This window comes from Tursiops truncatus, chromosome 12 (assembly GCF_011762595.2).
Source record: "Tursiops truncatus isolate mTurTru1 chromosome 12, mTurTru1.mat.Y, whole genome shotgun sequence".
NCBI classification, from domain to species: domain Eukaryota; kingdom Metazoa; phylum Chordata; class Mammalia; order Artiodactyla; family Delphinidae; genus Tursiops; species Tursiops truncatus.
The window spans coordinates 46334641-46359415 of record NC_047045.1 but is presented as its reverse complement, the minus strand read 5'-3'; the positions used below and the strand labels follow the sequence as shown (position 1 = coordinate 46359415).

Here is a 24775-nt window from a genome sequence, read left to right as displayed (position 1 = left end):
TTTTTTCCTTGGGGAAAAGTATAGAAATTGCCCTTATAGAACTTGCTCTTTCTTCCTAAATATTCAAACTATAATAAATACATATGAACAAAATCTTCACAAAAAATTTAAAAACTTTTTCACCATTTATTCATTCATTTAATATTTCTTGTCGTAGCCTTTCCCTTTTCACTTAAGGAAGATCCTTTACACTTCTGTAAGGTCAGTTTAGTATAGATGAACACTCTCAGTTTTTTCCCGCCCTAGAAGCTTGTTCTCTCCCCTTCAATTATGAATGATAACCTTGCTGGGTAGAGAATCCTAGGTTATAGTTGTTTTTTTTTTTTCTTTAAGCACTTTAAATATGTCATGCCACTCCCTTCTTGCCTTATAACTCAATTTTTTAATAAAACACTTACACAACTATCAAGTGCTTTGATGGACTCTTAGAGCAGTCCAGCTTTTTATGAACTAGGTTTCAAGATTTTAAATGACTACTAGAGGAAGCTAGGAAACACTTCAAACTCAGAACATGATGTTTGTAACAGAAGTAAAGACTACTTAACATTTAGGTACCTATGCCTCCATTCCTATTTAACCTTTTTTGCAACATCTAAACAGAACTTTGTTATTGAATCAATGTTTCACCCTGTCAGTGTCATAAATTCTTTTGTTTTAGAGTTAGCATTTAGTCAAAGTACACATGGACCTTCCAATAACAAGTATATATTCAAGGAGACAGCTGTTTTTGATACTTTTAATGCTTTATTTTTGGACAGCCTAGCAGGGATAACTCTTGCATGTTTTGTAGTACTAAGCTTTTGAGAAAAGGTGTTTAATCTACACTTTCTGGTTGAATGAAAGAATGAAGGAATAATGAACAAATAATAGCTGATTTTTAACCTCTATAACATTCTCTCTCCTAGGCTATACAGTTTTAATCTTAAAAAATTTCCCTAGATTTTGGGTTTTTTACCCAACCCAGACCTCTTGTTGGAGAGCTCTGATAATTTAAATGATTTGTGGTATTAGTGCCCTGCCAATTATCCTTAACAAATTCTGTTGTTAATCTTCATTATCACGATCATAAATAATAAATAATAATTAAGTGTCCATTTGTAGATAGTGGTGAAAGGAGAAATATGAAAAAAAAACTACCTGAGACTCTGTCATCTTAATTAGCTATGCCTAGATATTATCAGACTTCACATTGGAAATTAGAAATCGGTATGAGTAGCCCCAAGTAAAAAGGTTCAGAAGAGAAAAAAGAAAATTATTTTGATAAGTTGATTTTTTAAATTCCTGAATAGGGAAAACATTCAAATAGGCCAGTTCTCTGTCTCCAAGAAAACATGACCATATAAACCAAGAGAGAGACAAGCAGCTGAAGGAAGCTGAAGAACTGTATGAAGGCATGTAGGACAAGAGGTAATTGTCTTAAGGGAATATAAGGTGGCATCATTCACATCATGATTATGAAATAACAACCCTTCTTCAATTGTAACTATATAAGTAAGGTACACTTATAATGGGTAGGATTAATTTTGCAAGACCACTTCCCTATACGTGTATGAGGAGGGTGGCGTGGGACACGGAGCTGGAGAAGCACTGGCAAGTCATCATAAAAGGCTATTGCAGGATGCAGATTTGAAGCACATAAAGTCATAATTGTGCCTCAAGTGTGAAAAGTCTGTAGCAAATTCAGTGTTGGGGACCATAAAATCCTCACTTTGTCATACAAGATTATTACTAGGGGGCTTCCCTGGTGGTGCAGTGGTTGAGTGTCTGCCTGTCGATGCAGGGGACGCAGGTTCGTGCCCCTGTCCGGGAGGATCCCACATGCCGCGGAGCGGCTGGGCCCGTGAGCCATGGCCGCTGAGCCTGCACGTCCGGAACCTGTGCTCCGCAACGGGAGAGGCCACAGCAGTGAGGGGCCCGCGTACCGCAAAAAAAAAAAAAAAAAAAAAAAAATATCCTTACTAGGAATTTTGGAGTTTGAAATTGATCACGGGAGCCAGAGGATGCTCCACCAAAAATGATTAGCAATTACACACCATCCGACATATATGAGTCTTAACAGACATTCAAGTAGGCTACAAAAATAACCTTTCAGCCAACGAATGTGAGAGACATGACCATTGCAGATGCCTCTTCACCATCCTGGGGGCAGTTTGCATAAATAGTACTTCATAAATATGCATATATTTCAGATTTGCTATTTCTAGAACGAATACAAGCTATGTATTATTGAAAGTATGAAAGGTTTTGATCAGTGCAGGAGCAGTTAATCCAACCTGGTTTCTTCTGAATGTATTTTTTCAGACTAATGTTTAGAACAATGGGACAATAAGTAACTCAACCAGTCAGAACTCAGCCATGCCCTGATGAGCGCTGGTCACACACACAGTGCCTACCCAGCTATACAAGCCAGAACTAAACTGTGATGTCAATTGATAGTTGTTGTGCATCACTATTAGCACAGAGTAAGTCAATGTAACCTACCTACCTGTGCTTAGTGACATTTTAAACGTCTAAGGATATGACAAGGGCATAGATTTGAATCAGACTATGCAAAATATCAAAGCAGAAGACTTCGAAAGAGTCCTCCCTGCCTCATTATAATATTTTTTCAGGTTGTTTCTGTAGTCTGTGGATAGGGATGTAGGGTGCAGGGTTGGAAAAAAAAATAGGAAAGAGATTGGCGCCATGAAAGTTTTATACGATAACATCCATGTTTTAGAAAACTATCTCTGGAAGCTAGGCAGAGAAAGGATTGGAGAAAGAACTGACCAGAGATGAGGAAAATACTTTGGAGGTCATTACAATAGATGGTTGAGAGAGAATAAAATACTGAACTACAGCAATGAAAATGGGATTTAAAAGGAATAACATGAAAAGCTGTATATAGATCTTCTTTTGGGGGTTTGAGATCTCATTTTGAGCTTTTGCTGGTGTCCTCAGCACATGCTTAGTACCTGGCAGGTAATCAGGCGCTTGCCTGGACCACCCACTTGATAAGGTTGCCGGAACCACTGGAGGCCACTGTAAGCTGGGTCTGCAGGGAAACTGTCACTTTAGTAACTTTCCCTACAGAGAGACTAGTAGGGGATGGGAAGGCAAGTTAGTTAAGGTCACTCCCAGCTCTTCCTTTGGAAGCAAGGCATTTTCTGATGAGGGAATATAGTGCCAGCCAGACTGGGAACTTCTTGGAGACTGCAGCAATCTTTGCATTTCCTGCCTTAGCCCAGTGCAGAGCACACACTAGCTTTCAACAATAAAAAATAATAATAATTTTTAAGTTACCACACTTTCCACTTAATCTATGAAATCACTTTATTTAAAAATTATTCCTAGCTATAGCAGTATACCTTAAGAAGTAAGTAAATTAACTGTAGGAAATGGGAACATAAACCATACTAATCAAAACAAGCCTTGAAGGAACAAAACTGAAAATAGTATATGCAAATTAGATGAACCATTGGACTGAGAAATAACATAGTACAGAACGTGTAAACTGAAACCACTGTGGATTAATAATAAACTCTGTGAGGAGCAAAGATTTTTGTATGCTTACCTGCTATGCTATAACCTCAGAGCCCAGAACAGTACCCAGCACATAGGAGACATTTAATGAACATTTGTTCAATGAACAAACGAACTGTCCTGGTTTAAAAGAAAGAAAGAAAGGAATATAATTAGTTTTTCTTCTATTAGAAGTTGATTCGAGTTTTTGTTTTTGTTTTTGTTTTTTTTTTGGTTGTTGTTCCAATTCTAGAGCTAAAGAAAACATCTCTCATGCAACTGTGTTTTTTTTTTTAATGTAGAACACTGCCGAATAGTGATATTTCAATTGCATCAGGAACAGAGAACAGAATGCAAACTGTTCTTTCTCTCATGACATAAGCCACGATTCTCTTGCCCTGTGGTTCTGCAATGCTAGAGAAGCTTGAGAGAGAAAATCATGTGTAGATACCTGACATTTGGTTCTCTCCAGGGAAATAAACTTAGTTAGTTTAATATTCCTTGCTTATTATATATATAAAATTATAATATATTATAATATTACAGTAATATATAATATTACTGATTGGCTGTTTCACACAGATGTTTTTCTCTAGCTCTATGGGTATTTTCAGTGATGTGAAGAAAAATAAAATATTAAAGGAGAAAACAACACATTTGAATAATGGGAGAATTTTCAAGTAGCATATTCCTGCAACCATCAAATATTATCTATGGCAACGTACTTTTTCAGGTAGGAATTCATTCTGTTCATCATGCAGCATGTCCTCAAGTATTCAGTCTTTTCTTAAACTAGCCCAGATAGAGTCTATTTCATTATTGAAGATTTTCATTCATTTTTTCATCTATTTAACAGATTAAAATTAAGGATCTACTAAATGCCAATGTTTCAGCTACACCCTTAGGGAGCTCATTGCCTCCTACAGTTCCCTACAAGAGATTTCATGAATTAAAATGCCCTTGTGTTTGGGGACTAGTTAAAGAATGTGAAGGGAAAGAAACATCTTTGAAGTGTTATGAACGTACCAGGCACATTTAGAGGGGCATCTCTAACCATCCTTTTTAAATAGCGTCCACCCCCATGCCTGCTTACTTTTTTTCATCCTGCTTTTTTTTTCTTCATCTACTAATCCCCACTTGACATTGTTCACTGCTCTATACCCAGATCTGAGAAGTCGCTGGCATAGAGTAGGGTTTTTTTTGTAGTTGTTGCATGAACGAACTTGAAAGGAAGCAACTCTTATTTTACAAATGAGACCAAGACAAATGACTTAAATGATTTGCTTATAATTGTGTAACCCTTAAATCACAAATTAGGGGATTAAACCTTAGTGTGAAGGCAAAGCTCATGGTTCCTTCCACAATTGTGTCTCTAACTGCATATTTCTTTACTGAGATATGAATCTGTCCTCTTTTGTTAAAACGCCATTATGTGAAAGATGCAGAATTACAGAGATCTTGCCTTCAAGAGCCTGGACAGTCTAGTTAGGAAGGAAAGAAATATGTGGGGATCCAACTAAAAGTAGGGCAGTGTCTGTGTTGGGAAGGGACCTCCAAGACAGTAAGGAGGAGGGTGCGGTAGCCTGGGGCTGGGTCCTGGAGAGCACTTTAACGTGGCTGGGGTCTGTTGTCCCTGGAATGTGAGGAAGTAGACTAGGTAGATTCCTTCGGAGTAGCCAGCTTTCCTACAAGCCCTTTCTCTGAGTCCCTGTTCCCATTTAGATAGCAGAGAAAAGTGGATTCTCCCCTCTTTTTGAGAGGGAAGATAGAAAAAAAGCTCATTTTGAAGGGAGTTTGAAGAGTTTGTGGTCTAAGAAATAAAGAGGTGGAGAAAACCAGTGGTAGGAACTGAGGTCGTTTTACCTGGAAAAGAGAAAAGGACGGGAGTGGAGAGTGGGGTGAAGAGCTAACTTCAAAAAACCTCTTCATGGGAAAATCAGAAGTTCGTTGAAAGTCCTGACACTTACTTGGTAAACATCTGAAGCGACCTGAACTTGAAGGCCTGACTGTTGCCCTTCTCTGGAGGAGAGAGTTTAGATTTATTCTCCTGGGCACCAAACAGTGGAACCTAAAAAGCTCTGACGGAAACTCGTTTCTACTCCACACCAAGAAACGCCTTTAACACGAGCGGCACGGAGCTGCCTCAGGGGGAAAGTAGTCCCGCCGTCAGGTCGCTACCGGGCCCCGCCTGGCGACCGTCTCAGCCCCCGTCCCGGGTCGCCGGCTGGCGGCGCAGTCCGGGAACCCAGGAGGCGCACGACAGACTCCGGCTGCGCATCCGGGGCTCCCCTGGTAGCTGCGCGGGGCGGGGCAGGCGTCCCGGGAGCTCGGTCCCTGGTTCCGGCTGGGTTTCGGCCGGGAGACCAGGGCGCAGCTTGCTCGCCAACGTCGGGCGCCTCCTGCACCTCCGCCTGGGGCGCATCCCCCGCTGCGCCCCGGGAGCGCCCCCAGAAGCCGCGCGGCTGCCCGTCACGTCTCTCCGGCCCCCCCGGTCACCCCCAGTACTCCAGCGGCTGGGCCCCCGGCGGCTCAGAGCCCCCAGGCTCCTGTGAGCAGGGACTGGGAACGGCCTGGGAGGGAGGGGTCCGCGGAGAGGCGGACGAGGAGCCGGGGCTGGGGGACGGAGGCGTGAGCGTGCACTGGTCTCTGTGCCGTCTCTCGGTGCCTCCGTACATCCCTGTCGCTGTCGCAGCAGGGAAGGCCCATAGGGTCCCCGCCGAGCACAAGCCGTCGCAATTAGACAGGGAAATCCTGCTGTGGACCGGGCGTTTCACAAAGATGGAGGAGATCCCGCCTCGGACTCCGTAAGTGTGGCCTGTGCCCGGCCCGGGTTGCGTGCGCCCGGCAGGGTCGGCGCCGGGCCTGGGGGTCTCGGGGTCCATCCACTTCCCGACCAATGCGCACCCTGGAGCGGAGGCGGCCGCGGAGCCACACAGGTCTTCACAATAACACCTACCACCTTAAGGAATTTACCCACGCCCCCCGAGTGCGGTTAAATGCCAGGCTCCGTGATTGGGCTGTGGGAGCTAAGCTAAGCTTACAGAAAGATTCTTGAAGTCGGGTGAAAATCCAGAAGTTCAGTGGGCACTTCCACCGTCGCTTAGATGCCCGCCCCCAGCGAGCTCCGGGCCATGAGACAGTGGAGTATACTTAGGCCAAACGGAAGGCACCGGCCTTGCGTGCACCCGGGTGGCTGAGAGGGAGAAGGGCTCTGGCCTGGGAGGGGAGGGCGGCTCCCTGAAGCACCCAAGGAAGCATCATGGCTCGAGGGGTGGCTAGAGAGTCTCTGGGAAGAAGCCACATCCATGTGACCTCCTCTTCTGGGGTGGGAGATGTCAGGTGTACGCGGTCCTGCAGCCCTCTTGAGTACGGGTTTACTCGGACTGGTTCCCACGGCGCATCAGCGTCGCTGGCCTCTTCATCATCCCAAACCCAGGACAGAGATTCGCTTAATAAAACTTAAGCTGACAACTTCAACTCCAGGGTAAATTTAATTTTTTTTTTTTTTAAAAAGTAAATGTAACCTGTAAAAACCATCTTTCTACAGCTTCAGTTTATGCAAAGCCCAAAAATCTTCCGGGAATTTTACAAGGCAGTGGTTACAAGGGGAAGGAAGGAGACTAAGGATAACATCAATCTACTACTTTTTGAACTGATCTCAAAAAAAAACGGGAGACTAGAACTATAAAATCAAATAAAGATTTCAGATGTTCAAATATTATATTTATATGATGTAATCAATGCCTATTAGAATGGATAATGGAAACTGGGCCTACATCTTGTGCTGTGCATATTGCCTACACTTTTATTGATTGTTAATTTATTAGTCACCAAAAGCATCTCAAATAAATGGAAAACAAAATAAGGCGGGAAATGTTCATTCAATAATGAATTCTCAAACATTTTTATTCCTTTCTTGTATCAAATTATTTAATGAGGAATGGACATGGAATTTGAAATAACATGGAATTTGAATTCTATTTTCAGCATTTATTCAACCACGAAGATGTTTTTTAATATTATAAAGCAAATTTTGTTTTCCTTGAGATCTATAGCCTCTAAACTAAAGACTTAGCCCAAAGAAGAAATTAGCCCCAGAAAAGCTTAAAAAGACCATGCTCAGTGTTTTTGGATTTTGAATTCTAGTGCTACACAACAGAGTAATCAAAAATGTAAAGAACCTGCATTATTGTAAATTAATGCTTGTCAAGAGAACCTAGATCCATTTTAGCATGGCTGCATATGTGAAGAGACCCATTTTACAGAAATAATTTAATTTCCCCAGGATCACAGTCAAAAGAAATATTATAGGGCTTCCCTGGTGGCACAGTGGTTAAGAATCCGCCTGCCAATGCAGGGGACACGGGTTGGAGCCCTGGTCTGAGAAGGTCCCACGTGCCACAGAGCAACTGGGCCCATGCGCCACAACTACTGAGCCTGCGCTCTAGAGCCTGTGAGCCACAACTACTGAGCCTGCGTGCCACAACTACTGAATCCCGCGTGCCTGGAGCCCATGCTCTGCAACGAGAGAAGCCATCGCAATGAGAAGCCCACGCATCACAGCAAAGAGTCTCCCTGGATTACCACAACTAGAGAAATCATGCACGCAGCAATGAAGACCCAACGCAGCCAAAATAAAATAAAATAAAAAGAAATATTATAAACAGAAGAATTTAACTTTGAGCAAGGTGCCTAGAAAAAGTATTGTAGTTTTGGGTTGAAAACATGAAAGTATTTGAATATTTTATTATTTTCTATAATTTTTTAAAAGCATTGCTATTTAGGAGAGCTATGCCTCCTAAGCTAAGTGTTAGATTTACAATATAAACAGCTTTCATTTTTATGCTTTTAATGGACATATAATTAAGTGACCTATAATTTTTGGACCATACACTAATGATATTTAATAATAACTGTACTTTTTCTTTTCTTTTCAGTGTTAAACTAATTTACACTAATGATATTTAATAATGACTGTACTTTTTCTTTTCTTTTCAGTGTTAAACTAATTTGGTATAGCTGTTCAAAGCCAGATGGATGGGTAAAAAAGATCAGATCTTTCAGGTTCCATCTGGAACAAAAGTCAACAACAAGTATAATCTAATAATGTGCTAAAATTCATCTGTTGACAACTACCTTCAAACTTACATTAATCTGCCTAAAATCTGAGGAAAGCAGGCTAGATATTGGTTTTCTGTGTTCTTTCAACTAGTGGAAAGTTAAAGAAAAAAATTTTCATTTTTAAGAAGAATTGCAAATTGTCTTCCTGGAATTCTTTTTTTATGTGACTACATTCTATTTAAACTTGACAAAGATAAAAAATACTGCTGAATACATTCTCAAAAGTCATTCTTTAATTGTATGTATTTATAAACTGCCACTTCATGTTACTGCAAATTGTTAAAATTTATTTTATCATAAAGGCCTACAGGCATGATTACTTTTGTAACACTACTTTGCTAAAATCTGGATAACTTGCATATAACTTTATTAATAAATAAGACTATGCAGTATTCAAGTAAGCATATAAAATGTCAGAATAATAATAAGAAAATGAAGGTGTGTTTGTCTTTTCTTCAACAAATCATTGTGATTTTGATCACTTCTTTTGAAAACTTCATGCAGAAGCCACGAAGGAAAACCCTAATAGACATTCTCACAAAATATATAATGTATAATAGCAGTATAATAAGAGTCATCTTCACAAAATGTAAAATAGTCTCTTTAATGGAGTCAGGATGGGAGGGGGCAAGAAGAGATTTGGAGGCTAGTGAAAAACCAAAATGATGAAAATAAGTTTTCAGAAACAACCTGTTCAAAACTGAAAACAAAGCCCACTTAATAACACAGGGGCCAAATGAACATGAGTCATAGACATACATAGGCATTAATTCTTACTTTTATCCCAGTCAGTGAAACAAAAATAATGGAGAGTCAGGTCATAATCTCCAGTAGTTATATTTTGAACAGTTAGAAACCAAATATACTGCATTGTCATTTCATAGTGGCTAACATTATTTAGGACCTGAATAAATACCTGTTAACTTGAAATCGGTAAGATAATGGGCTAGCATTTGGAAATATTTCACATCTGCCATTTGCATTCAGGGACACTTTTGGAATATTTACATAAAAAATCATTGTTTATTATGCCAGTCAGAAAATCATATTGCTTTAATATAATTAACAGAATACACATCTTGGTTTAGGCCAGAAACGATAGATGCTGCAAGAAACAAAGCGCGAGTGAAAGCTTGTTACATAATGATCGGACTCACAATCATCGCCTGCTTTGCAGTGATAGCGTCAGCCAAAAGGGTGAGTACCTCTTTAAAGTAAAGATAGACTTGTGAATTTTAAGAAGGATTATGAGCTTTGTTCTCCTTTGGGGGATTATTGCGGTTTTCTCAATGTAAGAACAATTTCATCTCAGACACCTTAAGCCACCTGCATATATTTATCATACTGGAAACAGCATTGTTCATGGAAATTTGAGTCAACAAATTAACTATATGGACAGGAGGGACAGAAGTTTGTTTCCATTTATAAGATAAGCAAAAACAAAAATAACAGTTTATAACATGGTTAAAATCTGCACAGGAAGAACTTTGTTGTATGAAAGTTATCCAGACTACATCATTCCTTAAATCATGAACTCAGTTAGCTATTGCATAGAATCATGAAATAGTTAGAAGTGCAAAAGTTGGAAATGAGGACCAAGGCGGGCTAGTTTGCCTGTATCCTGTGTATAAGCCCTTTCCTTGTCATCTCCAATATGTAGTTTCTAGAGGGGAATTAAGAGCTAATTACTGTCTAATTTTGCTTCTTGCTTCCCCAGATTCTTTCATCTGCTGATCACTTTTTGCCATGAAGAGCAGCCCCACAAATATTGGGAGATACCTGATACTCCTCTGTGAGTCATCTTTTCTCTACTCTTAATTTCTCCATCCCTAACAGCTTTCCTCTATTTTGAGCTCTCCTCTGGACACACTCCAGTTTATCAGTGTCCCTCTTCATTGTGATACCTGCAACTGAGTCCCTTAGAGTGCGATTATAACCTCTTTGTTTTTGAACACTGCATTTCAGTAACACAGCCAGAGTTGGAAATAGATTTTGGCAGCCACATCACACAGAATAGTTTGCCTGGATCCGTCTTCACTCTCTAGGCACATTTAGCCAATGACCATTCTGCCTAGACCTATGGTCCTGCTCTTCTTTACTTCTCAGGTTTTCAAGGGTATTTGAGCCCAATATTTCACACAGGGACTTGGTCTTCTGAGCTTACTGATGTTATATACATGTCTACTCATTTCTGTTGGCTCAGCAAAGAGCTTATGCTTTGAAATTATTCTCATCAAATGGAAAATTTCTTAAATGTTTGCTGGGCTGAACACTTAAACATAGAAATAAAGAAATTCAGTCATCTCTTGTTTTTAACCTATCCTAGATAAAATGACTGTCTACCCAGTTGGTGATTCTCTAGCTCCTAAAACGATAGATTGGATTTTGATACTACCTGGACCCTCTGTGTTTCATACCATCTTCCCTTGGTTCCTTATGCTTCAGCCACACTAGTTCTTTTTTGTTTTTTAAGGCGTCAGACCCTTTATTCTCTCTAGGCTTTCCTTCCTTCTCTTGGCCTTACTGTAGCTGACTCATTCTCCTTCTTCTCAGTGAGAGCTTCCGTGACCACCCCATCTGAAATGGCCTTGCTCAGGCACTCACTATTTTATTATCTTTCCAACTGCTCATGAGTAAGTCGTTATATACCAGCAATCCTGTTGACTCCACTTAAGACTATATGCACAATTGGACCACTCCTCACCATCTCTCTTGATATCACCCTGGTCTGAAATAACCACCATCTGTTGCCTAGTTTATTGCAGTATCTTTTAAATGGTCTTACTCTGTCTCTCTTGCCTCTCTCCAATTCACCTTTCATTTTGAATAATTAACGCATGTACCCTAAATAAGATGGTGTCATATAGAGATGGAGAAATGGTTAGCAATTTGAGATGTATTGGGGGGTCAAAAGGATAGAATTTTGTGGTAAATTCAATGTGGGAAGAGGAGAGAAAAAGGAAGAATGACATCAAAACGCCTGGGTTTTTGCTTTGAGCACCTAGGTGGATGGTGCTGCCATTTGTTGAGATGTCTAAGGCTGGGGAAAGAACTGATAGGCATGACAGGCAAAATATGTCAAGTCCTCTATTTCAGATATACTGAATGTGAGATGCATATTAGACTTCCATCACTATCTATTTTTATTTTTTCCGCTAAGGACTTTGTATGTTCTTCAGTCTGAGGACCTATAGCTTTCCTCACTTCTGAAAAAGTCTAAGCTGTTATCACTTCAAATATGGCCTCTTTCCCCATTCTGACTATTCTTCCCACCTGTTAAAAATATATGTTGGGGGGGAGACCTTCAAGATGGTGGAGGAGTAAGACGTGGAGATCACCTTCCTCCCCACAAATACATCAAAAATACATCTACATGTGGAACGACTCCTACAGAACACCTACTGAACGCTGTCAGAAGACCTCAGACCTCCCAAAAGGCAAGAAACTCCCCACGTACCTGCATAGGGCAAAAGGAAAAACAGAGACAAAAGAATAGGGATGAGACCTGCACTTCTGGGAGGTAGCTGTGAAGGAGGAAAAGTTTCCACACACTAGGAAGCCCCTTCACTGGTGGAGACAGAGGGTGGGTGGGTGGGGGAAGCTTTGGAGCCATGGAGGAGAGCGCAGCAATAGGGGTGTGGAGGGCAAAGCGGAGAAATGCCTGCGCAGAGGATCGGTGCCGACCAGCACTCACCAGCCAGAGAGGCTTGTCTGCTCACCCCGCGGGGCAGGTGGGGGCCAGGAGCTGAGGCTCGGGCTTCGAAGGTCAGATCCCAGGGAGAGGACTGGGGTTGACTGCGTGAACACAGCCTGAAGGGGGCTAGTGCGCCACAGCTAGCCGGGAGGGAGTCTGGGAAAAACTCTGGAACTGCCTAAGAAGCAAGAGACCATTGTTTTGGAGTGCGCAAGGAGAGGGGATTCAGAGCACCGCCTAAACGAGCTCCAGAGATGGACGCGAGCCGCGGCTATCAGCACAGACACCAGAGACGGGCATGAGATGCTAAGGCTGCTGCTGCAGCCACCAAGAAGCCTGTGTGTGAGCACAGGTCACCATCCTAACCTCCCCTCCCGGGAGCCTGTGCAGCCTGCCACTGCCAGGGTCCCGTGACCCACAGACAACTTCTCCAGGAGAACACACCGTGTACCTCAGGCTGGTGCAACGTCACACCGGCCTCTGCCGCCACAGGCGCACCCCGCATTCTGTACCCCTTCCTCCCCCCCCGCCTGAGCGAGCCAGAGCCCCCAGATCAGCTGCTCCTTTAACCCCGTCCTTTCTGAGTGAAGAACAGGCGCCCTCAGGTGACCTACACACAGAGGCAGAGCCAAATCCAAAGCTGAGCCCCTGGGAGCTGTGAGAACAAAGAAGAAAAAGGGAAATCTCTCCCAGCAGCCTCAGGAGCAGCAGATTAAATCTCCACAATCAACTTCATGTACCCTGCATCTGTGGAATACCTGAATAGACAACGAATCATCCCAAAGTTGAGGTGGTGGACTTTGGGAGCAACTGTAGACTTGGGGATTGCTTTCTGCATCTAATTTGTTTATGGTTTTATGTTTATCTTAGTTTAGTATTTACAGCTTATTATCATTGGTAGATTTGTTTATTGATTTGGTTGCTCTCTTTCTTTTTGTTTTTAATATATATATATATTTTTTCCTTTTTCTCTTTTTGTGAGTGTATATGTGTATGCTGCTTTGTGTGATTTTGTCTGTATAGCTTTGCTTTTGCCATTTGTCCTAGGGTTCTGTCTGTCATTATTATTATTATTTTGCATAGTTTTTAGTACTTGTTATCATTGGTGGATTTGTTTTTTGGTTTGGTTGCTCTCTTCTTTCTTTTTTTATTTTAATAACTCTGTTTTTATTTTTTCTTTCTTTCTTTCTTTTCTCCCTTTTCTTCTGAGCCCTGTGGCTGACAGGGTTTTGTGCTCCAGCTGGATGTCAGGCCTGAGCCTCTGAGGTGAGAGAGCCAAGTTCAGGACATTGGTCCACAGAGACCTCCCAGCTCCACGTAATATCAAACGGCAAAAGCTCTCCCAGAGATCTCCATCTTAGCACTAAGAGCCAGATCCACTCAACGACCAGCAAGCTACAGTGCTGGACACCCTATGACAAACCACTAGCAAGACAGGAACACAACCCCACCCATTAGCAGAGAGCCTGCCTAAAATCATAATAAGTCCAAAGACACCCCAAAACACAACACCAGACGTGGACCTGCCCACTAGAAAGACAAGATCCAGCCTCATCCACAAGAACACAGGCACTAGTCCCCTCCACCAGGAAGCCTACACAACCCACTGAAACAATTTTAGCCACTGGGGACAGACACCAAAAACAACGGGAACTATGAAAATGAAGGCTGCAAAAAGGAGACCCCAAATACAGTAACATAAGAAGAATGAGAAGACAGAAAAACACACAACAGATGAAGGAGCAAGATAAAAACCCACCAGACCTAACAAATGAAGAGGAAATAGGCAGTCTACCTGAAAAAGAATTCAGAATAATGATAATAAAGATGATCCAAAATCTTGGATATAGAATAGAGAAAATGCAAGAAACATCTAACAAGGACCTAGAAGAACTAAAGATGAAACAAGCAACAATGCACAACACAACAAATGAAATTAAAAATACTCTAGATGGGATCAATAGCAGAATAACTGAGGCAGAAGAACGGATAAGTGACCTGGAAGATAAAATAGTGGAATAACTACTGCAGAGCAGAATAAAGAAAAAAGAATGAAAAGAACTGAGGACGGTCTCAGAGACCTCTGGGACAACATTAAACGCACCAACATTCGAATTATAGGGGTTCCAGAAGAAGAAGAGAAAAAGAAAGGGACTGAGAAAATATTTGAAGAGATTATAGTTGAAAACTTCCCTAATATGGGAAAGAAATAGTTAATCAAGCCCACGAAGCACAGAGAGTCCCATACAGGATAAATCCAAGGAGAAACACACCAAGACACATATTAATCAAACTGTCAAAAATTAAATACAAAGAAAACATATTAAAAGCAGCAAGGGAAAAACAACAAATAACAGAAAAGGGAAAACCCATAAGGTTAACACCTGATCTTTCAGCAGAAACTCTGCAATCCACAAGGGACTGGCAGGACGTATTTAAAGTGATGAAGGAGAAAAACCTACAACCAAGATTACTCTACCCAGCAAGGAACTCATTCAGATTTGATGGAGAAATTAAAACCTTTACAGACAAGCAAAAGCAGAGAGAGTTCAGCACCACCAAACCAGCTTTACAACAAATGCTAAAGGATCTTCTCTAGACAAGAAACACAAGAGAAGGAAAAGACCTACAATAACAAACCCAAAACAATTAAGAAAATGGGAATAGGAACATACATATTGATAATTACCTTAAATGTAAATGGACTAAATGCTCCTACCAAAAGACACAGACTGGGTGAATGGATACAAAAACAAGACGCATATATATGCTGTCTACAAGAGACCCACTTCAGACCTAGAGACACATAGAGACTGAAAGTAAGGGGATGAAAAAAGATATTCCATGCAAATGGAAACCAAAAGAAAGCTGGAGTAGCAATTCTCATATCAGACAAAATAGACTTTAAAATAAAGACTATTAGAAGAGACAAAGAAGGACACTACATAATGATCAAGGGATCGACCCAAGAAAAAGAGATAACAATTGTAAATATTTATGCACCCAACATAGGAGCACCTCAATACATAAGGCAAATACTAACAGCCATAAAAGGAGAAATCAACAGTAACACATTCATAGTAGGGGCCTTTAACACCCCACTATCACCAATGGACAGATCATCCAAAATGAAAATAAATAAGGAAACACAAGCTTTAAATGATACATTAAACAGATGGACTTAATTGATATTTATAGGACATTCCATCCAAAAACAACAGAATACACATTTTTCTCAAGTGCTCATGGAACATTCTCCAGGATAGATCATATCTTGGGTCACAAATCAAGCCTTGGTAAATTTAGGAAAATTGAAATTGTATCAAGTATCTTTTCTGACCACAACGCTATGAGACTAGATATCAATTACAGGAAAAGATCTGTAAAAAATACAAACACATAGAGGCTAAATAATACACTACTGAATAACGAAGTGATCACTGAAGAAATCAAAGAGGAAATCAAAAAATACCTAGAAACAAATGACAATGGAGACACGACGACCCAAAACCTATGGGATGCAGCAAAAGCAGTTCTAAGAGGGAAGTTTATAGCAATACAATCCTACCTTAAGAAACAGGAAACATCTCAAATAAACAACTTAACCTTGCACCTAAAGCAATTAGAGAAAGAAGAACAAAAAAAACCCAAAGTTAGCAGAAGGAAAGAAATCATAAAAATCAGATCAGAAATAAATGAAAAAGAAATGAAGGAAACAATAGCAAAGATCAATAAAACTAAAAGCTGGTTCTTTGAGAAGATAAACAAAATTGATAAACCATTAGCCAGACTCATCAAGAAAAGAAGGGAGAAGACTCAAATCAATAGAATTAGAAATGAAAAAGGAGAAGTAACAACTGACACTGCAGAAAAACAAAAGATCATGAGAGATTACTACAAGCAACTCTATGCCAATAAGATGGACACCCTGGAAGAAATGGACAAATTCTTAGAAATGCACAACCTGCCAAGACTGAATAAGGAAGAAATAGAAAATATGAACCAACCAATCACAAGCACTGAAATTGAAACTGTGATTAAAAATCTTCCAACAAACAAAAGCCTAGAACCAGATGGCTTCACAGGCGAATTCTATCAAACAATGGGAATAGGAACATACATATTGATAATTTCCTTAAATGTAAATGGACTAAATGCTTCCACCAAGACACAGACTGGCTTAATGGATACAAAAACAAGACCCATATATATGCTGTCTACAAGAGACTCACTTCAGACCTAGAGAGACATAGAGACTGAAAGTAAGGGGATGGAAAAAGATATTCCATGCAAATGGAAACCAAAAGAAAGCTGGAGTAGCAATTCTTATATCAGACAAAATAGACTTTAAAATAAAGAGTATTAGAAGAGACAAAGAAGGACACTACATAATGATCAAGGGATCAATCCAAGAAAAAGAGATCTCAAACTCTTCCAAAATATAGCAGAGGGAGGAATACTCCCAAACTCATTCTACGAGGTCACCATCACCCTGATACCAAAACCAGACAAGGATGTCACAAAGAAAGAAAACTACAGGCCAATATCACTGATGAACATAGATGCAAAAATCCTCAACAAAATAGTAGCAAACAGAATCCAACAGCACATTAAAAGGATCATACACCATGATCAAGTGGGGTTTATCCCAGGAATGCAAGGATTCTTCAGTATATGCAATACAATCAACGTGATACACCATATTAACAAATTGAAGGAGAAAAACCATATGATCATCTCAATAGATGCAGAGAAAGCTTTCGACAAAATTCAACACCCATTTATGATAAAAACCCTGCAGAAAGTAGGCATAGAGGGAACTTTCCTTAATATAATAAAGGCCATATATGACAAACCCACAGCCAACATCGTCCTTAATGGTGAAAAACTGAAACCTTTTCCACTAAGATCAGGAACAAGACAAGGTTGCCCACTCTCACCACTCTTATTCAACATAGTTTTGGAAGTTTTAGCCACAGCAATTAGAGAAGAAAAGGAAATAAAAGGAATCCAAATCAGAAAAGAAGTAAAGCTGTCATTGTTTGCAGATGACATGATACTATACATAGAGAATCCTAAAGATGCTACCAGAAAACTACTAGAGCTAATCAATGAATTTGGTAAAGTAGCAGGATACAAAATTAATGCACAGAAATCTCTTGCATTCCTATACACTAATGATGAAAAATCTGACAGTGAAATCAAGAAAACACTCCCATTTACCATTGCAACAAAAAGAATAAAATATCCAGGAATAAACCTACCTAAGGAGACAAAATGCCTGTATGCAGAAAATTATAAGACACTGATGAAAGAAATTAAAGATGATACAAATAGATGGAGAGATATACCATGTTCTTGGATTGGAAGAATCAACATTGTGAAAACAACTCTACTACAGAAAGCAATCTACAGATTCAATGCTGTCCCTATCAAACTACCACTGGCATTTTTCACAGAACTAGAACAAAAATTTCACAATTTGTATGGAAACACAAAAGACCCCAAATAGCCAAAGCAACCTCGAGAAAGAAAAACGGAGCTGGAGGAATCAGGCTCCCAGACTTCAGACTATACTACAAAGCTACAGTAATCAAGACAGTATGGTACTGGCACAGAAACAGAAATATAGATCAATGGAACAGGATAGAAAGCCCAGAGATAAACCCACGCACATATGGTCACCTCATCTTTGATAAAGGAGGCAGGAATGTACAGTGGAGAAAGGACAGCCTCTTCAATAAGTGGTGCTGGGAAAACTGGACAGCTACATGTAAAAGTATGAGATTAGATCACTCCCTAACACCATACACAAAAATAAGATCAAAATGGATTAAAGACCTAAATGTAAGGCCAGAAACTACCAAACTCTTAGAGGAAAACATAGGCAGAACACTCTATGACATAAGTCACAGCAAGATCCTTTTTGACCCACCTCCTAGAGAAATGGAAATAAAATCAAAAATAAACAAATGGGACCTAATGAAACTTCAAAGCTTTTGCACAGTAAAGGAAACCATAAACAAGACCAAAAGACAACCCTCAGAATGGGAGAAAATATTTGCAAATGAAGCAACTGACAAAGGATTAATCTCCAAAATTTACAAGCAGCTCATGCAGCTCAATAACAAAAAAACAAATAACCCAGTCCAGAAATGGGCAGAAGACCTAAATAGACACTTCTCCAAAGAAGATACACAGACTGCCAACAAACACATGAAAGAATGCTCAACGTCATTAATCATTAGAGAAATGGAAATCAAAACTACAATGAGATATCATATACCACTGATCAGAATGGCCATCATCAAAAAATCTAGAAACAATAAATGCTGGAGAGGGTGCGGAGAAAAGGGAACACTCTTGCACTGCTGGTGGGAATGTGAATTGGTACAGCCACTATGGAGAACAGTATGTAGGTTCTTTAAAAAACTACTAATAGAACTACCGTATGACCCAGCAATTCCACTACTGGGCATATACCCTGAGAAAACCATAATTCAAAAAGAGTCATGTACCAAAATGTTTATTGCAGCTCTATTTACAATAGCCAGGAGATGGAAACAACCTAAGTGTCCATCATCAGATGAATGGATAGAGGATGTGGCACATATATACAATGGAATATTACTCACCCAGAAAAAGAAACAAAACTGAGCTATTTGTAATGAGGTGGATGGACCTAGAGTCTGTCATACAGAGTGAAGTAAGTCAGAAAGAGAAAGACAAATACTGTATGCTAACACATATATATGAAATTTAAGGGAAAAAAATGTCATGAAGAACCTAGGGGTAAGACAGGAATAAAGACAGAGACCTACTAGAGAATGGACTTGAGGATATGGGGAGGGGGAAGGGTAAGCTGTGACAAAGCGAGAGAGTGGCATGGACATATATACACTACCAAACATAAGGTAGATAGCTAGTGGGAAGCAGCCGCATAGCACAGGGAGATCAGCTTGGTGGTTTGTGACCACCTAGAGGGGTGGAATAGGGAGGGTGGAAGGGAGGGAGACGCAAGAGGGAGGAGATATGGGAACATAGGCATATGTATAACTGATTCACTTTGTTATAAAGCAGAAACTAACACACCATTGTAAAGCAATTATACTCCAATAAAGATGTAAAAAGAAAAAAAAATTGGAATGCTCAGAAAATAGTCATGCTGAAACCCTAAACAAAGAATATATTAAATTTTGCCATGCTTTTTTTAGAACAGTTTAAGAAAACAACCATAACTGAAAGGGAACAGGAGGGATCCCTCAAAAGTAATATTGTCCAAAGTTTAAAACTCCCAATTTTTAAATAACAGGTACTTTGGGGAATTGCACATTAAATTCCCTAAACTGCCTACTGTTTCCAAATTTAAATATTTATTCATAAACTAGTGAACACTCCAAGCTCTTTACTTGGTGGAGTTGCTCCCAATCAACATTTTAGTTCTGGTAGTGCTATAGAGCAGTGCTTGCAAGTGCAACTACTTGAAATTTTTATTTCAAAACAGAATGGAAAATTGAAATGTTAAAGTGCTACTAATAATGATATGATGTATGTATCTCTTAAAACTTAAACTACTGAAGCAAACATGAAAATCATTAGATGTCCTGAAAGGGGGGAATCATATGCTCATTTAATTTCAGTGGTAAACTGTTCAAATATGAAAGGAAAAAAATGAAAGAACAAATATACAACTGAGCAAACACATAATTAAAGGGTATACTTAAGGATTTCTGCGATGGGAACTCCACTGCGTGTTTAAATCTATTGTTTGACCTGTACATTATATTTTCATACATTTTCAGGAATTCATTTCCCACTAAAATTGCTGACCACTTTACTGGGAGCAAGAAACCCTAAAAATAATTGATCCAATTAGTTTCACTACTCTGTGATTAACATAGTTTCAAATACTGAAGGAAATGACGCCAGCCAAAACAAACAAACACACCCCCCCCCCCCCACAAAAAAAATGAACAACAGAAAACCATGGTAATGGAAGAAGAAAAAAATAAAAACAGTAAGCTAGGAGGGCCTAAGCTTGGCTACTGTGTGATTTTGTGTTTCACAGTATATTAAGGAAGTTAAATCAGACATTCCCTCGTATTTATTAGGTTTAAAACTCTAAGCCTTAAATAAATGCATTGTACTGCATTAAAATAACAGAAAAAGAAAAATAATCTCAGCTGAAACATGTGAATGTCCCACTAGCTGCCAAGACTTGAGCTACAAAGATAAATTGGATATGTTCCCCGTTATAGCTGAATATACAAGTTCTAAAATAAAAGCAACATACTACTTTATCAGATAATGCTACCAATGAAATCTTACTGGTTTTAGAAAGGGGATGGAATTTTAATGAATCAGGGCATCTATTTTTGCTTTATTAGGCATATACAATCATAAGTGAAAACAAATGAAACACATATAAATGCAATCGTAAAATAGTATTTTATTATTTTTAATATAGTGCTGTAACATTTCATAATATTGCATACTACTCAAATGTTGGTTTATTTAGTTTGGCAAGAATATCTTCCCCTCATCCCACTTCCCAATTAGAATTTAAAGATGCATTATCCTTTTAGAGATCCATCATATTGGCTCCTAATATGTTACATTTCATAAAACAGTAATGCTATGAACTAAAATGAGTAAAGGTTAACAACAATTACTTTGATTTCACAGTTTCACAAAGCAGCCAGTAGATTGCTGAATTTAGAACAGCAACAAAAATCCACGAAGACTTTGTATTATAATTACTTTATCCATAATGCTCCTTCTTGAGAGAAGAAAAAATACGAAGGCAAAGGTAATGCTTTGTCCAACAAAAGTCCTTTATCCAAAAAATCAACCTTTATCTGCAAATAGGTTTTACAGTTACCAAATGATATGCTGTTTCTGTGCCAACAGATTTTATCACTTTTTTTTGGTTTTTATTTTTTGCTTGCTTATTCTAGTGCTACCAGCAAGTGAACAAAATGACACTAAAAATTAAGTTCTAGGAACAATTTTCAAAATAAAACTTAGAGTAAAAAAAACCCCAGGGCATTGAGTCAAGTACTTACAAATATAAAACAAGTAAGCATAATTGCATAGATTAGCTAGTAAAAATTCAAATTCAGACAAAAATAAAACACCGAATTTAATTCAATAAATGTAAAGGACTCTTTCAAGTATTCTCTTGATTTTTACATTAATGTTGCACGCATTGCCCTTTTACAACATGTTTTCATTGTTTTTTTTTTGGCACAGTTTCTCTCGGATTAAAATATAATAAATCTTAGGAAAGCAAGTTGAAAAAAGAAAATTTTTCCCACAAGGGTCAGTGAAGATTAATGAAAATACATTTTGGAGCATTTAAAATAGTACATTTGAAAAGAGTAGTCATATTAAAAAAATTTGTAGGAACAAAGTATTTGCTAGTATTGGTTCAATAAAGTCATCACCACACCAACTATTACATATTACCCCTTGCATTCACATCTAATCAAATTAATTACCCAAGTAACAGATCCAATGAATTAAATATAATTTTATATATAAATGCTTAAAATATGGTCAAATTCTATACTTAGAGATATAATGCTTATTTCACTGGCAAAAATTTAAAAATCCTCCCCTCAAAGGTCATTCTATTATTTCTATTATTTTTCCTTCTGTAAGAACTATTTTGTTTGAAAGACTTAGCTTAAAGATTTATTAATGTGACTACAGGGTCCTCAAAAAAAAAAGCAGGCACAGCTGGTTAGTTTATGAATTATGCTGCATTAACAAGTTCAATTGATTAGAAAGAGTGGAACACCCTGTCACCTGATACTTATAAACTATCTGCATCACAAAAAAGTGTTTATCTGATAAATTCACCATCAATTTGGTGATCTTTAATATAACTACCCTGTTCTTTTGAATATACATATACTGAACTTCATAACTTCTACTACAATAAAAAGGGCACAGATACAATCTTCTACTTAACAATATAAAAGAGGTTTGGCAGATGCAGTCAGCATTGTGGACACCATTTAAACCTGTATTGTATAGCTTGTAGGTTTTTAAGTGTCTTGCCAAAAGCTTAGTTTCATGATATTTAATTTACAAAGTGTCATACTATTTAAAAGTACTCCTATATACATTTCCTTCTTGTAACATACCTCTGATTTCCAGCAGAAACATTATAAATGCTATCATAAATGAAACCTTCTTTACAGAATAGACTATGAATCATATCAAAAATGCTTTTAGTTCCCATCTTAAAACATCAGTAAACTAATTTTTAAACAAGTATTTTAGGTATACAATTGGAAATGTAAATAGCCTGCACATAACTATAATAATGAAAAGACTGATTCAACAGTACCATATCTGCTTAGAAAACTACCAAGTATAGTACTGTGAGAAAAACACACAGACACACACATATATATGTATCTGTAAATAAATATATATATATAATTTTCTATTGAAACTTTTTTTTAAAGTTTCACAGTATGAAGAGGTTTTTGCTGTTAATACATAAACACATACATTATATTGACAAATCTGATACAAATGTAATCTAATACAATGGTTCATTAACAAGCAGCAGTTTGACCCTTTGAGGATCACCAAAGGGGAAAAAAATCCTAATATAGGGTTCAACCAATTAAAGAATCCTTAGTAATTTTCATGAATAGCATCCTTTTGTGTCCAAACCATTAAGTCCATTTAATAAAATTTAACACATAACAAGGTGATTTCTTCAGGAGAATTTTGCCATTCAAGTACCTAAGTTCATTATTACATAGAAAGTGAAACTTCTCAATTACTGCTCTGAAAAATCAGAGAAAGGAATACAGTATTATTTTTGCTATGCAGCACTACTTTAGATTCATGATGGCATCTCATGATGCTCTTTAAAATGAGCAGTGAAAAAATAATAGAACACTATTTCAAAAATGTTGGCATATTTGGTCAAAATACAAAATATACTAATATAATAGCATTTATATGTTAAAAACACAAACATTTAAATGTTGTGTAATCATTTTAATGTGTTCAACATGAAGAACAGCTTCTTTCTTCACAATTGCCACATTTTAATTGATTATCAGTACAATATTTCTTCTGTATTTTGTAAGTAACTTTTACAGGTTTTCTGTAGTAATTTTTTTTTTGCAAAGTATAACTTACAGCACAGTGATTTATAATTTAAGGTAATAGCTATTTTCACATTCTAATTTAGCTTTTTCTCTGTTTCATGCTTCTGAAGCTCTTTTGTTTTGTTTTTGCTTTGAGAGGTAGATTTAGTAAAGAATGGGCATATCAAACTTACTGCCAAAATGCAATTATCGAAAGCTGTACTGCTAATGTGCAGTTTCTAAGAATGCTAGAAAAATTCAGAACCATTATTGTAATACTTTACTAAAGTTTTCCTTTTCAGGCTTAAATTATTAAATAATCTCATAATGTATTTAACTGTTCACAAATAGATACAAAAAAAACAATGAAAGACATATATACAGGCACACCAAAATAACAACAAAACTATAATAAAAGGTTGCATATGGATGGAAACTTGTTTTGTTTTGCTTTTTAAAAGTGCATTAACGTCTCTTTTTTGTTCTACATAAAAACACATCAAATATTCCTAATGACATTACAAGAAAAGGGAGATATCTGAAGCTACCCTTTTTAGCCATTAATTTTTCCTCCTACCAAGTTAAAGTTGAAACCCTTCCATTGGTGCTTCCTGCTGCTGAAATACAAACTGTTGTTGGTTTTCATCCACGTGAGGTACAATACTGGAGTCGTCATCTTCTACACCAAAGTAATGTTCAATCAGATCAAAAGCCTTTTGGTAAATTTCCTGATTTTCATGACTTTGAAGAAATTCGATTTTATCCAGGCCTATTAACGCAAAGCATATGTCAAAAACAAAGTTGTTACTCGAATTTCAACATACATTTAAGTCAAAATAATGAATCAATAGCATCCATCAGTCCACTGGCAATTGGATTGTTATTTTTATCTAATTAAAAAGATGCAAATATAATTTTTAAAGGTTACTTTCCATTTACAGTTATTACAAAATATTGGCTATATTCCCTGTGCTGTATACTACATCCTTGAGCCTATCTTACACCCAATAGTTTGTACTTCCCACTCCCCCACCCCACAGGTAACCACTAGTTTACTCTATAAGAGTCTGCTTCTTTTTTGTTATATTCACTAGTTTGTAGTATTTTTTAGATTCTACATATAAGTGATATCATAACTTTAATCTAATTTTTGCACATACTGATAGCCAACACTTATGCCTTATACTTCAAGAATGAAAGAATGGGGCAATGTGGTATGAAGAATAAGCACAGGCTGGGGAGTAGGAAGATCATAGACTCCACCCTTCCAGTTGTGTGATTTTTCCCAAATAAGTTTGGTTCCTCTGTACTTTAGTTTCTGAATTTTAAAATGACAGTTTTA

General features: G+C 38.2%; 2 protein-coding genes across 2 annotated transcripts in view; one reads left to right on the top strand and one right to left on the bottom strand.

The window, feature by feature from the left end:
* Positions 1 to 1208: 1208 nt before the first annotated feature.
* Positions 1209 to 21464, top strand: FAM162B (family with sequence similarity 162 member B). The gene is given in 5 exon segments (XM_019929137.3): positions 1209 to 1222; positions 5612 to 5981; positions 5983 to 6305; positions 9711 to 9819; positions 10340 to 21464. Coding segments are annotated over 5 exon segments (849 nt in total). The 3' UTR covers positions 10373 to 21464.
* Positions 21465 to 23326: 1862 nt separating this feature from the next.
* Positions 23327 to 24775, bottom strand: part of KPNA5 (karyopherin subunit alpha 5) — a 44733-nt gene continuing 43284 nt past the window's right edge. Inside the window, exon 14 of the mRNA XM_019929633.3 lies at positions 23327 to 24202. Within this exon, the coding sequence (XP_019785192.1) occupies positions 24015 to 24202 (188 nt within the window). The 3' untranslated portion in view covers positions 23327 to 24014. The remainder of the gene's footprint in view (positions 24203 to 24775) is intronic.